Here is a 15,225-nt window from a genome sequence, read left to right on the forward strand (position 1 = left end):
ATAATAAGATTTGGTGGGGCAACATATAAAATCCCTTCAAATCTCTCAACTGTAGGCTTCAGGATTATTTGTACTAATTGTTTTTGCTGTTCTGATATATACATATATATGATATGTCAAGGAAAATGTCTTCTTGTTTAGAATGGAATATCTATTGTCATGGCATTAACATTCTGTTTCAATGCTTGCTGGAAACAAAAGTTCAATTTTTTTTAAATAAGGCAAAAGAATGAATAGGTAAAATTCGCAATAAAGTGACGCTAGTTATAACATATATATTTTTTTAATTTAAAGAAAATACCAAGCATCATCAATATACACCGGGCTATTTTACCCCCCAAAACATCTTTTGAGTGAAATTGGAGCACAGGGTCAGCGGCCTAGGAGTTTGTGTTAAAAACGAATTTAAATCAGTTAATATCCAGTTTCATGGAGGATGGAATTCCAGTTGAAGGACTGTTCTTTATCCTCTGTTTGCCGCCGTGCTGCCTAGTAAATAGCTAGAACCACATAAGAGGAGTATAAAACAACATGTTTTGATGTTGCTAAATTTATTTTTCCAACCATGAAATATTCATTTGACACATCATGTGAACAAATCCATTTTGTTTTAATTACACCAACGCTGACAGTTCAGTTTTAGATATTATAGTACATCCAACAATTAGACTCAAAAAGGCACATCAATTCACAATATCATTATTTAACAACTCATGTCAACTGCATATGAGAACATGCAACCATTTAGTTATTATGTATCTGTTATAAATGCTGGGTGACAGTCAATAACCCTGTAAAGGCTGTAAACCCTGAGAAAACCCCCCTTATGGTTTGTACATCCCATGAAAGGTGACAGGCATGGTGCACTCCACTTCTGCCCTGGCAATCTCAGACAGATCCTTGGCGTTGAGGATGAGGAGGTATCCTGGTCTCTGGGAGCCGGGAGCCACCACAATGGTCAGCAGCACTCCTAAGGGTACAGCACCAAATTCATTTCTATCACAGTAGGTGTTGAATTGTATATAGTGTGTTTCTATTGCTATTGACATACCATCATCCTCATCTACCCCATCAGGAGTCTGAACAAACAGAGGCTCTGAGGGGTAGGAGTCTGGTTCTTGCCATACCCAGGTCTCCTTGGTCTTCACGTTCAACTTGCAGATCTACATGCATCAAAATCAGTTAATGAAAAACCTCTGTTTAACACACTTTCAATTGAAGGTATTTTGTCAACTTACCCTGTCTGGTATGAAATGGTTGAGACCCAGACCATAGGCGTATGTGTAATTCTTCCCTCCGTACCTCGAGTAATTAATTTGAGGGAACTCGAAGGCTACAAAAACAAAAAATATTTAAAGATAAATATGTCCACCATGATTGAGTAAGTTGAATTTGTTGGGTGTGTTTGCACCTTGTCGAGGCCCGGAGAACAAAACCTCTGGCTCCAGCCAAATGTTGCCGTCAGCGAGCATCACCGCTGTGGCCGTGGTGTACGGCAGGCTGACAAGATTCTTCCCCTGCTCCTCCTACATGGAGTCCGCAATGGGATAAACACAAATAACGTGAGACTACAATTTTAGGGAGCAATTTGGGTTGTGATGAGCAAAACAGGCGACTCGCCTTGTGGACGTCCAGTGGAATAACATATCTGCGGACCTCCGGCTGTGGTGCCATCATGGCCGCCTTCTTCACCTCTTCCCAGTTGGCTCTCAAGTTGGCCAACCAGAGGTAGTTGTAAACAAACTCAAAACTGCACGAATAAACGGATTATGAACAAAAAATATCTCTGTATCAAATACATATGGAAAAGATGTACAGGTAGGTTTAAATAAAAGTCTAACATTTACCCTTTCCAGCCACAGAGATCAACAACAATGAAGCCTTGGTCCTCGTAGGTGTTGATGTGATGGAACATGCCGATGGGTGCCCCTTTGAACTTGTGATCAATGTACTCTCCTGGGTCTTTCTTGGCAATGTGAAACAAGGTCTATAAACCACATTTCAAAATAGATATTTAATGAGATTGCAGGGGCAGAGACAATGATGATATCAATAGGTAGAATCACCAAAGAGATCAAACTACTTCAAGTTCTTACTCCTTGGCTCTCGTTGGACTCGAAACAGTCCATGTAGTTGGTGCCTCGAATGCTCCAAGCGCTCAGAAATTTCAGCAGGTTGATTTTCACCGGGGTCTCCACAAAGACAAAGTAGTTTTCTGACATGCCAAAGCTGAAATTATTAAGGAGAATGTCAAAGTTTGGACCTCACGTGTCAATGCTCATAACAAATGGATTATTGACAAAACACCTGTCTACACGCACCTGTGCACATAGGAGGGCTTGAACCTCTCAGCACTGGGGAACTGCACCACCACCTTGGACTTCTCAATGGGATCAGACTTATCTAAGAAAAAGAAAGACTGTTTTGAATTATTATTATTAAGCAAGCTCCCGGGGAATGACCCTGCACTGTAATCCCAGAATTAGTTATAATTAAACCTTTTAGTGGTCTTTTTTTTTTTGTTTAAAAAAAAAACATGAATTACTATATCACAGTACTTGTTTGTAGTAATCAGCTTAAGTTGGCAGTGCACATATCCTATTAAATAGAGATAACTCCAAATTAGCATTCAACAGCATATTTTCTTAACAAAGAGCATCTGAGTTTAAGGAGAGGTCGCCGCGGTTAACTGCTGCAGTGACGTGTGGTGATGTCACCGCTGATGCATACCTTTCTGTGTTGGTGGAATCCTGACGATGTTGTAGGCCAGCGTTGCTCCTTTTCCCATGCAGTTTCCAATGTTATACACTGTACCATCGCTCTCAATGTGAGGATGGGCTGTCACTCCATTAATGTTGACATAGTTACACAAGTCAACCTGCATAGAAAACAATTTTACTGTGCTTTAAGAAAAAATAATGTACAGTTTCTGAAGTAAAATTACACCCCAAATGATATGATATATTTGCATTGATGTACCTTCTTCAGCGTCTCCAAGGTATCAGTGTTTACTTTAGTGATGTAGTTGGTTTCTGTTACAGCGTAGAAATCCTCACCTATAGGGTACACGTTCACCAGGCAGTTGTCTGTGACCTCTACACCCTTGAAGTAAGAGAAAAACCTGCAAACAAAAAAAAGATTAAATTGTGCAAAGGTAATGGTTTGTTATGAGATTAAATGAAAGTTGACACAAGTAGGTGTCTGGAGATACAAAAAACAAACAAAAAAACCCGCTGTAGCATAGTCAGCAGTGCAATCGCTTAAGAGAGCCAAAGGAAAATGTGTGTATTGGTTTTCTGGATGAGTTTGACAAGTTACTTAGCATTTTCATTTCATTTTTACATTTACAAAGCATCTAAATGATAGTGAGGATGAGCCGGAAAATAAATCATGTGTGGTAATGTGCCACCCACCTGGAGAAAATGTTTTTGCAGGGATCTGGGTATGCACAGGTGCCAAACTCAGTGATCACCACACGTTTCTCTGTGATGGCTCTCACGTAGGCATCTGTATGGATATACCTAAACGAAGAAAAAGAATTTTATCCCAAAACTTTATACATCCATTTTGAAAAACATTTTTCAAGTGATTTACTAGACATCCTTTATTTATAAAATGCAGCTATGATATTATTCCATGGTGTTAATGCAGTTGTGTGTGCAGCTTGATTAGAAATGCATGCACACTATTTAAAATTCAAACCTGATGCACACATGCTCAAGTTTTGGCAGGTTAATGTAGCTATGTGGCAGTAATGTAAATAATGCAAAACGGTCTGAAAAATGTCAAAATGCGAGTATTGTCCTCAAGGTCTTACTTTCGGTAGTAGGTGACCTGGTTGTCCTGAAAGTCGAATTTGTGCATGAGGGCCTGGCCATCAAATAGATGATAGAAAGGTTCATCTCCAACCTCAAAAAGCCCAGGTCCCAAGCGGAGAAGACTCCCCTTCAGAAATGAAGGGATCCTACCTGTATAACAGCAACATAATAAACACAAATCAGAGATTGTTTTGAAATGTATAGATTTGTGAAAAGGCTATCAGAGCCTTCTTCCTATGCTCTCAGAAGAAAGATGAAAAATACTCACTATATGATTGTCAAAGAAGGATTTGCCTGCGGTCTATTTCTGTCTGAAAGATGCAAACAAACCTGTGACTGTTGCTGGAAGAGGCTCAGCCAGCTCCTCGCATGTCTCAAAAATCTTCTTGTAGCTACCAGCTGGGTGTTCAAATCTGTTGTCAAAAAGTGAAGACATCAAGCAATATCGCAGCCAAATAAATTAAACTTCAGTTAGTTAAATGTATGAGTCTGCTGGTTAAAGTCCTTAAAAGCTGAATTGCTGACAGATCATGAGTTTTTAAATCCTTCAGGAGCTGAATAAGCTGTAGATACACTGACCATTCGAGTGACTGTGTAAAAGTCACAGGACCCAGAGTGTATATAGAAGAGCTAAATAACATTAACAAGCACTTTTTAAACAAAAGCAAAATCCATCACTGATTAAGCTAGTTTTGAAACATGTTGTCCCCACCTTTTGGGAATCACCATGAAATTAAGAACAATTACAGACGGAATAATTCATCCGAAACTCACCGGCTGACCATGTTTTCTGCTTGTGGCACCACACAAAGCAAACTCTGAAGAAAACCACTAGTTCCTTCTGAACTGGATTTCTCTGGTCTCCCAATGGATTTGGGGTATTTATCTACCTTGTCCCCCTCACAGTCCCTGAAAATCTTCTGTAAACCTTTCTCCAAGCCAATCGTGTCCCACCGTGAACAAGAATCCCTTTGTGCCAATATCCTGTGCTGGGTGCCTCCATGGCCACCCCTCTTAAACCGGATTTATAACAGAAAATATTTATTGCACAGAACTGGCAAATATGTTGCAATTGTGCATGTGATTTTCCAATTGTATCTACAATGGCTTGAGAAGGTTTACACACCCATGCTAAAGTTGATTAAAAAGAGGAATAAAAACATCTTTTGGAAATTAATCTTAGTGCCTTAATTCAAAGAATTTAGGAAAATCCAACCTTTAAAAGACACCAGTTTTCTTTGTGAATGAACAAGGTATGTAAATAGATAAATGTTCTTCCTTAAAACACAGGGGGCATAAATATACACACCCCTATGCTAAATTTATATAGAGGCAGGGACATCTTTATTTTTAAAGGCCAGTTATTTCATGGATCCAGGACACTATGCATCCTGATAAAGTTCCCTTGGCCTTTGGAATTAAACTAACCCCACATCATCACATACCTATCACCATCTTCCATTGTTGAATCACTATTCAACAATCTCGAGGTATGGTGAAGGTATGTGATCCTGTGGGGTTATAAAAATGTGCCTGCCTCTATGGGGCTTTAACATAGGGGTTTGTGTACTTATGCCCTCTGTATTTTAAGAAAGAACATTTATTTATTTACAATACATTATTCATTCACACAGTAAATTGGTGTTCTTAAAAGGTTGGATTTTCCCTAATTGTTTTAATTACGGCATTAAGATCCATTTACAGAAGATTTTTTTATTCCTCTTTTTAATCTACTTTAGCATGGGTGTGCAAACCTTCTCAAGCCACTGTACTGTTGTGCTTTATGATATTGTTACGCTGAGTCATACTGTGCAGAGTATTGATACAATTTGTAGGGCTACATAAAAACATGGTGCAAGTAAACAAAAGTGAATGTGGATTTTAAGGTCAGTAATTCAGAATATCTGTGATCTAAATGTAAATGTAATATTAAAAGTGAATTCATAGGAACATTGGGATTGGGACTCAAGTACCACCCCTTTATTTTAGATTAAGTAATGGTTTTCTGAAATGGTACAGTAATATAATGAGGGTGTATTATGAAACAACAATAACAGGGAACCTTCACTGCTTTTATTACAATGTAACATAATAAATAATACTGATGAAATGTGGCCAGTTGTTCTTTGGTTTAAACTCAAAATGCCTTAACTTATTTATCTCAGTGCAACTATAATCCATGTACAGGGATTATGCTCGATATAGCCTGGTGACAAACGCTGCATTGTTCCTCCTGGGGGGAAAAAACACCATTAGTAGGGAAAGTTTCACCAGAAGCAGCTGGGCTTGTGACGTTGCTCCCCCAGCTGACACATGTGGACTAACGTTAATCAGCAAAAGCCCTATATGACATGTTTTATGATTATCTAATAAAAAGAAATGGTCAGTTATTGAATACTGCCCATTGAGAGTGACAGCGGTTCAGTCAGAGGTCTGTCAACCCAAATCAGATGCCCGTATCTTTCGGCCAATTGTAACCTAGTTCCACATGGTCCTCCTCATAGAGGTTGCTCAATTGTCATGGAAATTATGAAGATTAGGCTATAGATTTTCAGACCCAGCTGTCATGGAAGTTATGAAGAGTAGGCTATAGATTTACAGATCCAGCTGTCATGGGGATCTATCTATCCATCTATCCATCTATCTATCTATCTACAATAAATAGAATGGGTGAGCTTGTGTTTGGTACAGTCATAATTTCCAGTCGCAGAGGTTATCAGAAAAATAAAATAATAAAAACGAAATGTAACCATAACAACATCCCCAATAATACTTAGGCTTACTCTCCATGGGCCTACTGTGTTGTCCACGTACCTCAGTTGTCATAGCCTTAAAAGGGAGACCTCTGTTGGTTGATTGCAGGTTGCAACTTTTTCAACTTTTCCAACAACACAGTATTATTGTCGTGTGCACTGGTGGGCACGATTAGCTAATATTAGATCAATGTAAGAGTAGACGGAATTAATGAGAAACCCAATAACCTTTGATGTTATAATGAAAGTATAAACCTTTTTTTTATTTTTATTTTCAGCAACCGAGATCAACTAGCTAGTCGCATGCGCACTTTGTTCGGAAATTACAATATGGCGGCGACATCCTACAATCGAGAGGCGATCTAACATCCAGCTCGCTAATAACGTACGAGGCTGTTGTTTTAATAAGCTAGGGGTAACCGTGACTTTAATTAAAGTTTCGTGGTTAACAGTAGCGGTGTTGTTTAAACGGTTTTAGTCTGAAAAATGAATTACACCACGAAAGTGGTCCAGGTGACAAATGTGTCGCCGAGCACAACATCGGAGCAGATGAGAACACTGTTCGGCTTTTTGGGAACCATCGAAGAACTGAAGTTATTTCCACCAGAGTGAGTTGACTATCTGGTGAAGTAGCTAGCCACTTAATTGATAATAAAGTACCAGATTTCCTGGAAGGGTCTGTAAATGGGTTCACGGCTTATAACGAAATATTGGGCCTAGCATGCTAACCAGAATTGTAGCTAACTAACCTAATAACGCTATAGCTCGCTAGCTAGCGTTACGCAACTTGTCTGACACCAGCTAGCTACATTCACGTTCATATTCATTTGACTTGTTGATTGTATCGTACACACGCAAAATGTAGCTAGCTAACTTAGTAATAAAGGGTCAAATAAAATATTAGAGAGTCCTAAACGAACATAACGCGTCTAATGCTAACGTTACATGGGTTGCAACGTTTTGTTAGTTTTTTTGTTGTTTTTTTACAGTAGTTGAAATACGTTTTTCCTCCCAGCATAGAGAAAAGATAAATGTTAAATCATTCACATAAAGACGAAAACTTACTCACAGTGAGACAAGTCATTTTGAAACTATTGTTTTCTACTGTCTCAATATTTGTCTTTAGTAAGATAAAGTTTGACTTGATTCCGCCGTACAACGTGACAATGTTGACTTACTATCATCAGCATACCCTCATTTCCCCTGGCAACTTATACCTTTGTTTTGTTACTGCCCCTCTTCGTCTTAGTTTTGAAGAAGCGTAGAGAAATGTATTCATAACAAGACTGGACACTGACAATACATCTTGTTTTGTCTTGTCTTTTGTAAACGGGGACTAACCAGAAGTTGTCCTGATAAGACATTTTGAGTCATTGCTGCGGTGGCTCAAAACCTGCCTAATTTCACTAGTACTCAATTGTTATAATTATGGCAGTATTGTGTGTGGATGCTGTTTTGAGAAATATACTAAATTAATTTAAATCCCATTAAATTGTGAATATGCCGAATCCACACATGTCAATATATGTGGGTAGGATTGGACCCCATTTCGTTGTAAAAAGACAGGATGCAACATGTATTGTTTTGATTGTTGTAGATTTTATGCTATTTAATGTAATATTTGTGACTTCCTCAATAGTGATTCTCAGATGCCGGTGACATCCCGGGTGTGTTTTGTGAAGTTCCAGGAGCCAGAGTCTGTTGGAGTGTCTCAACATCTGACAAACACAGTGTTTGTGGACAGAGCATTGATTGTGGTCCCATTTGCTGAAGGTTTGTCGTCACATCATTATTTCCCGTATGAGTGGTTCTTGTTGATTGAATGGCACAAATAGTGCAAATGTTAAAGAGTAAAAAGGATTTATTTGTCCCATTTATGTATTTCACAAGTCACCTCACCTTGGTCTGTTTATATAAGCTTTTAAGATACTTTCAATGATACTGGTAATGCCATTCCCTCCCATTGTATACAAGCAGACCTGTATTGTCAGATTTTTGATATACTGTGGTAGGACATCCCAAATCTTTTTTTACCACAACAATGCAATTCTTTTGATGAACTGGATTGTATTTATTTGGGCAAATGCATATCAAATGGTGTGTCTCCGCCTAAAACAATAATTTGTCCTGCATTTAGAAAGTGCAGTATACCAAAATCTGCTTCACAGACTAGGAGTTGAACAATCCCAAGCTGTCGGCGTCGCAGTGAAGTGAAGTTGTTAATACTCCTAACCATATGCATTTTATTTTCTCCCCCATATTGGACTATCCACTGTTAAACTTCTCTCTGTTATTTGTGTGTGTGTATGTGTGTGTGTGTGTGTGTGATTTTTGTAGTGAAGAAGGGAAAAGCAGCCCCCTCGTTGATGGCTGAAAGTGGTCCTCTGCCTGCCAACAGGGGATTGTAGACATTTTCAAAGGCCAGCAAGCATTCAAGTCCCACCCCACTCTTTTTTTGTGTCCTCTATTCTTTCTCTGCCTTCTCTTTTTCTTTTCTTCTGTCCAATTCATCTTTTCTAGGTGGTTTAGTTTAGAGCAAAAAGTTATATCTGGGACGTAGCCTAAAACATTGCTCATTTTGCATTGTTTTGCAACACTTTGAAACAGCTTCTCAGGCATTTTGTGGCAAAAGCATTGTTCCTTAACGGATATGGCTGGCAATATTCTTCATCTTTTGATGTCAACAAATTCCATGAAAAGACAATTGACCAAAAACAATTGACAGCCCATCAGTGAGCCACACTGTTTGCCAGGGTGACTTTTTTTGTTCACTATGATGTAAACAGGCATTGTATTTTTATTTTAAGTCAGTGGCACCGGCACCACACTGCAGCCACGAATACTTGCTAGCACACACTACACACATCCGCCACTAAAAATAGTCCCCAAGAAATGTACTATTTACATCTCTATGAAAACATTTGCTACTCAGTTGTGTTAGTCTTTTATAAAAATGAAATCATGTATTTGTCACTTGTAATTCCAGTGGTAACAAATAGGTTATGGCTGGGAGCACAAAGTATTGTGTTGGATTATTTGTTTCAGGGGGCTTCTTTGTCTTAATTTAATAGTGCAGTTGAAGATTGACAGAAAAAGGGGAAGCTAGAGAGGGCATGACATGCAGCACGCCTTAGTATATGGGTCCGCTATTGGATGCAGCAGAAAGCAATGTTGACAATAACCAAAAATGTAATTTTGCCAGCCTTATCTATAAAAATGTGCAAAGTAACTCACAAAAGAAAGAAAAAACTTTGAAATACAATGCATTAGTTGGGTTTAGTGGTAAAAGCCTATACAAGGGTTTTAATAATTACTTGCGTGCAAAAACAACAATGCCCAGGCAACTGACACTACACATACTTACCCAAATGAGAGCAGTTCATTGTGTGACTTAACAACGGAACACTAATCAATGATTGGTTAGTTTATATAATAGCGGTACTACATCTCATCATAAGTTGTCTTAAGATGCCCACCCGAAATGACACAGTGATGGTAAAATATATTCTCTTTAACAGTGGTCTTCTTTTGTTGTTGTGTTTTACAGTTCTTTTTCCTGGCTCAGCCAGTCCTGTATACCAGGCCCTGCTGAAAATACCATCCAACAGTTTTGTCTCCTGCAGCAATTTCTCTCTCTTCAGTGTGCTTTTTTTATTTGAATGTTGTCATTGTGTGTCATGTCCTTTTGTGAAAGACTTTTTTTGGGGGTGGATTTACTGTGAAATGATTATAAGGTGTTTATTTGTAAAATGTGGCCAACAATCAGTGTCATATTGCAATTTAAAGATGAACAATTATTTTGTAATTGGACTGTGGTAGCGCAGGTTAACCAAACCAGTCCTCTGCCTAGGTTTGTTTATTTGATTGATGCAGTGGCAGGTAAGGAGACTAGAATAATGGTGTAAAGCAGACACGCTACCCACCCTGAATTCTGCTATTGTCATTTAGTACATACCACTATATGCTCTGACATTTGTGTTTTTGGTAAGTAAACACTAATAGCTTGTATAGTGTTCTTGCCAAATCCCTAAAATTCTCTCTGTTGTGTGTATCTCGATTTTTCTCTGTGTGCTTTTAGTAGCGAAGCCGCCAGCGTGAGTCGCTTGTTTCAGTAAACGTCTTAATGAAAATTGAGGGCTCACCCAACTGGAGAAGCAGCTGTGCTTGCTAACGTTTGGTTCATGACTTAAAAAACACGTTCAGGTGATATATTCTTGGCAGTGTTCATTGGAGTAGTGTGATATATTCCAGCAATAGTTATGTCACTGCAATGATTATGTTGAGTTAAGGGAAATCTTCTCTGATCTGTAAGGTAACTATTTTGTTGAACCTAATATGAGGAATTGCAGTGTGAAGACTTTTTTTTTTTTTTGTCTTTTCCAAAGTGTCTTCTCTGTAGTTGATGTGTGTTAAGATGTCATTCTCTCCTAATGCCGCTTTTTTATTTTCCTGTAGGCTCTATTCCAGATGAGGCTAAAGCTTTGTCACTGTTGGCGCCAGCAAACGCTGTTGCAGGAATGATGCCAGGAGGAGGACTTCTTCCAACGCCAAATCCCATGTCCAATCCTGTAAGACTTCAAATTCTCTGAATATGCCTGTGCATAACCTTAAGAAAATTATAAAATGTTTGCTGTGGTCACATTGTATACAATTTTAAAATGGGACAACACAGTGGTGGATATTCTACCAGAAATTCATGCTTTAGTTAATTGATAATACCTTAAAAGTTTAAAAATTCATTCTTCAGTACACAAACACTTGTCAAGATCTCTCAACAATATGGCTGTCATAACAAAAGTGCCTTTACATGCTTGTTTGTGGTTTCTTGTATGCGATTCTACTCCAGATGGGAGGGAACCCGTTCGGTGTTCCGAGCATGGATGCAATGGCTGCGTTTGGATTCCCAGGACACAACATGAATCCCCAGGTGAGAGCTTTTCTTGAATGACACGGACTGTAAATGTCTTCCAGAAGTTGTGAAGTTGACCATGCAGTATATTTGATTAAACAAACGAGACAAACCCTAACCCTTCTTCCAACAATTCTTTTGTATTTTATTTTTTATACAGGCTGCTGATCAGCTGTTAAAGTTCATGACAGATCCAAAGTAAGTCAGTATAAATAAGCTCCTGGTTAAAAAAAAATTGAAGAAATGGATGTGTTCCACTAATTAATATCCTTTTGTTCAGAATGAATCCTTTGGCTGCAGGCTTGAATATGAGTGCAAGCCTGAAGGCGGACGCGTCTAATAGAGAAATCGAAGAGGCCATGAAGAGAGTCAGAGAAGCCCAGTCGCTCATTTCTGCTGCAATTGAACCTGGAAGTGAGTGTACAAACATTTGGAGGAGTTTTCTTAACAGGGCGTTGACTTAGCGGTCCACAATAATGTCTGTGTGTACTTCAAGGTTACACAAGGTCCTTTGTACATTGTACCTTGACAAATTCTGTTTTTTCTGTCTTGCAGATAAGGAGAGCAAAAAGAAGCGCTCTCGGACGAGGTCCAGGTCCAGGAAGAGGAAATCCAGATCACGTTCAAGACACAGGTGATAATTACTGATAAATATCTGAGGAGTCGAGATGAAGAAGCTTATGTTATTTATTTTTTTAACTTTATTGCCCAAGTTGAACATTACAGGCCATTTTAGCAACACATTACAGTACAATTAAACTTTTTTTTTCTTTCTTTCTAATCAATGGGGGAAATAAATAAATAAAAAATAATAATAAAAAACAACAACATAAGGTTCACCCTCTTTTGAGCTTCGTTCAACAACCATATTGACTACATAGATGCAGGATAAAAACACCATTACACATCAGTATGTTTAAATTATTTTAAATCAAGGCCTAGAATGACAGGAGTCCATCTTTTCACAAACACAGGTGCCTTCGGCTGTTAAATAGCAGTCCTATTTTCCATTGTGTGGACCTGTTTAATTTTTTGTTTCCACTGGGCTACTCTAGGGGGGCCAGGCCTCATCCAGTTAATAGTAATCATTTTTCTTGCGGTCATTAACAAGATATGTAGCATGTAGCTTTGGTCCTTAGAGAGCAAGTCTTCAGGCATTATCTCCAATAAGAAAAAAAAAGGGTCCAAGGGGAAATCCATCTTGAAGATTTTGCCCACTTCCTCTCTAGCTTTTTGTTATTTTAAGAATAAAGTTAAATGGTCTAAATGTGTGGTTTCAGGCGAACCAGAAGCAGATCAAGGCGACCATCAAACTCCAGAAGCAGGAGGCGCTCCAAAAGCCCTCGCAGCAGGAGACACACCGATGGCAAAGACCAAATCAGGCCTTCTCCAAGCAGATCCAGGTGGGCTAACTGTAATAAATGCTTGCTTTTAAACTGACTTTACGCAAATAATAGTTAAAGATTTACATCTTTAATTATGATTTGAGCCTGTCTGAGATCTTAAATCCAATTTCTTACATCAAATGTATCTACAGAGATAGAAAGAAAGACGATTCAGGGAGAAAAAGATCCAAAACGCCACCTAAAAGCTACAGCACAGCCAGGAGGTCCCGCAGTGTGGACCGGTGAGTACAGCAAAGGATGTCTTGTGCTCAGATAGAAGGCGATTGAAAGTATATACTTTTATACAGAAGCCACCGCATCTTCTCAGATTTCAAGTACTCAGCCTGTTATTAATGTTCCGCTACGCAGGAGACGCAGGAGAAGTCGAAGCGCCAGCCGATCTCCTCCTAAAAAGTCTCCTAAAAAGAAGACTCCATCTCCTCGAAGGTTGGTGTTATGATGTGAAATATTTGTGGATTAAAAAAAACACTGATTACCCGTTTTGCTTCTTTCTTTCTTTTAACCAAATCAGAACTAAAAGTCAACAATCTGTATTTATTTCTTTGGTCCAGACTAAATAAACTCTGTATCCTTTGTGTGGGCCAATTCATGGAATTTCATGGCACAACTGACTTTTCCTCTCCTCCCTCCAGACACAAGAAGGAAAAGAAAAGGGATAAGGAAAGGGACAGGGACCGCAAGAGTGATAAAGATCACAGTCGCGAGGAACGTGAACGCTCCACCAGCAAGAAAAAGAAAAGTAAAGACAAAGAACGGGAACGGGAGCGGAAATCAGACGGGGAGAAAGGAGATGTCAAGGTCAGTATAGTGTATTTAACAAGTCTTCATTCTTACACACTTACCGTGAGTGTTGCTCTTGAGATGTTAACCAGACCGGGACTGTTTATGCTTTAAAATGTCATATCCATTGGTTTGCTTTCACAGATCACCAGGGATTATGATGAGGAAGAACAAGGCTATGACAGCGCGAAAGAGAGGGAGGACAGGAAGGATTCTGACGACTCTGCTTTGTCTCCTCAGTCTGTAGAAGGCAACGGCACAGCGCGGCCTGTGAAGCAGGCCAAAGTTAATGGAGCGGACGATCACCATGAGGAGGACATGGATGTCAGCGATTGAGTAGTGTGTCCCTTTCTTGTTGTCCCTCTGTTTTGTTTGTGAACATGTTATGACTTTTTTTCTGCACTGGGGTAAATATAAAATGTGAAGTGAGCGATTGTTATGATTTTTCGCACAGAAGACTCGACAACTCTTTTTGCAAATGTACAATGCAGAATTGTCTTTTTTTGCAGGGAGTTTGCCCGATGACAGTGTCACATTGCTTTAAAGTACCCTTATGTTTTGCCTCTAAGAACATAGTCTGTTAAAACTGGAAGTAGGCTTACTTTGCTTTTCTTCAGCACGTGTTGTCAGGTTTTGTCATATTTTTCAAATATTGTATCTTTTACATTTTTATTTAGTGTTGTGGTGTGTTCTTAAGGCCTCTTCCCCATCTTCTCAAAACTTTTCTTGTCATTTAAAAGTGTTTTATCAAGGATTTCTTTTATAATAAAGCCTATTTGGAGAACCAAGACTTTGAGAAATGAATAGGTTCAACCAGATGAGCTGAAACAATAGGTGGATAGAAAATGAATCATACAAGTTTCAGCTTCTAGAATGGGAACGAAGTTGAAGGTGTTTACTTGTCTTAATTTATAAGTTAACTTGATTTTGTGACGATGAGACTAACAAGACTTTTGGCAAATCAATATGTAAATAGTCATGTTTACGTTAGACACAATTGTCTGTTTTTGGCTAAACTGACAAATTATACCAACCTAAGAAAAGTTACTCATCACACGGATGTAAATCATGTAGAAATTCAATATTGACAAAGTAGTCCCACTTAATGCTTTCAAACCGATCTATTAAAGCGACATAGTAGAATACATGATGGTTGACAAAATCATATTGCCCAGCCCTATTTTAAGCCTCATGGAATGCTGTCTTTTTATTATATTTGCACAAAGCCAGTTAAAACATGATGCTGGTGCTTTATTTAAAGGGAAGTGAAGTAGGTATGGTTGCAGTACATATTAGCTGAAGCCAGAGACAACTCAATGGATCAGATTCTTTCTCACCAGGACAGTACCAGGATATCAACTTCACAGCTTAGTTTACTTTCCTTGAATTAAATAAAATATGTGCAGACTACCATAGAGGAAAGATTTTTATAAGCAATAAAAGGTGTTCCAAAGTGTTAGTTACAATTGTCATTTTTTACTTAATCTTGATACCAATAAGTCTGCAGGTAATGTAACAAACACAGGGGTGCATGTTATTCAGCAGGCCAACACAGCCAT

At 38.7% G+C, this 15,225-nt stretch overlaps 2 protein-coding genes across 7 annotated transcripts; one reads left to right on the forward strand and one right to left on the reverse strand.

The window, feature by feature from the left end:
* Positions 1–534: 534 nt before the first annotated feature.
* Positions 535–7,670, reverse strand: rpe65a (retinoid isomerohydrolase RPE65 a). Its single transcript, XM_034888771.1, has 15 exons — positions 7,641–7,670; positions 4,593–4,831; positions 4,149–4,231; positions 3,818–3,968; positions 3,414–3,521; positions 2,980–3,121; positions 2,731–2,878; positions 2,322–2,403; positions 2,097–2,229; positions 1,848–1,987; positions 1,621–1,750; positions 1,412–1,526; positions 1,239–1,333; positions 1,052–1,163; positions 535–970 (listed from the first exon to the last, which is right to left on the reverse strand). Exons 1-15 carry the CDS (start codon positions 7,653–7,655, stop codon positions 825–827), a joined length of 1,839 nt encoding a protein of 612 aa, XP_034744662.1. The 5' UTR covers positions 7,656–7,670; the 3' UTR covers positions 535–824.
* Positions 6,893–14,450, forward strand: LOC117954783 (serine/arginine-rich splicing factor 11-like). Of its 6 annotated transcripts, none has more exons than XM_034888776.1 (12): positions 6,893–7,179; positions 8,211–8,344; positions 11,027–11,139; positions 11,400–11,498; positions 11,641–11,678; positions 11,761–11,894; positions 12,036–12,114; positions 12,761–12,883; positions 13,018–13,107; positions 13,235–13,312; positions 13,519–13,684; positions 13,907–14,450. In XM_034888776.1, the coding sequence occupies exons 1-12, from the start codon at positions 7,058–7,060 to the stop codon at positions 14,000–14,002; spliced, it is 1,272 nt and encodes a 423-aa protein (XP_034744667.1). In that variant the 5' UTR covers positions 6,893–7,057; the 3' UTR covers positions 14,003–14,450. The 6 variants fall into 6 exon arrangements, with proteins under 6 accessions (XP_034744667.1, XP_034744664.1, XP_034744666.1 ...); XM_034888773.1 differs by having other exon boundaries at positions 6,895–7,179; positions 13,811–14,056; XM_034888775.1 differs by having other exon boundaries at positions 6,896–7,179; positions 11,418–11,498; positions 13,811–14,056.
* Positions 14,451–15,225: the final 775 nt, after the last annotated feature.

This window comes from Etheostoma cragini, chromosome 12 (genome assembly GCF_013103735.1).
Source record: "Etheostoma cragini isolate CJK2018 chromosome 12, CSU_Ecrag_1.0, whole genome shotgun sequence".
Lineage (NCBI taxonomy): Eukaryota > Metazoa > Chordata > Actinopteri > Perciformes > Percidae > Etheostoma > Etheostoma cragini.

Bases quoted from the DNA above. Each gene is read 5' to 3' on its own strand.
- LOC117954783 (XM_034888773.1), top strand. From the start codon at position 7,058: ATGAATTACACCACGAAAGTGGTCCAGGTGACAAATGTGTCGCCGAGC. The intron at 11,895-12,035 runs GTGAGTGTACAA...TCTGTCTTGCAG, and splicing joins TGCTGCAATTGAACCTGGAA to ATAAGGAGAGCAAAAAGAAG. The intron at 13,685-13,810 runs GTCAGTATAGTG...TTGCTTTCACAG, and splicing joins GGGAGAAAGGAGATGTCAAG to ATCACCAGGGATTATGATGA.
- rpe65a (XM_034888771.1), bottom strand. The intron at 2,879-2,979 runs GTACATCAATGC...TTTTCTATGCAG, and splicing joins CCTTGGAGACGCTGAAGAAG to GTTGACTTGTGTAACTATGT. The intron at 2,404-2,730 runs GTATGCATCAGC...TCTTTTTCTTAG, and splicing joins GATTCCACCAACACAGAAAG to ATAAGTCTGATCCCATTGAG.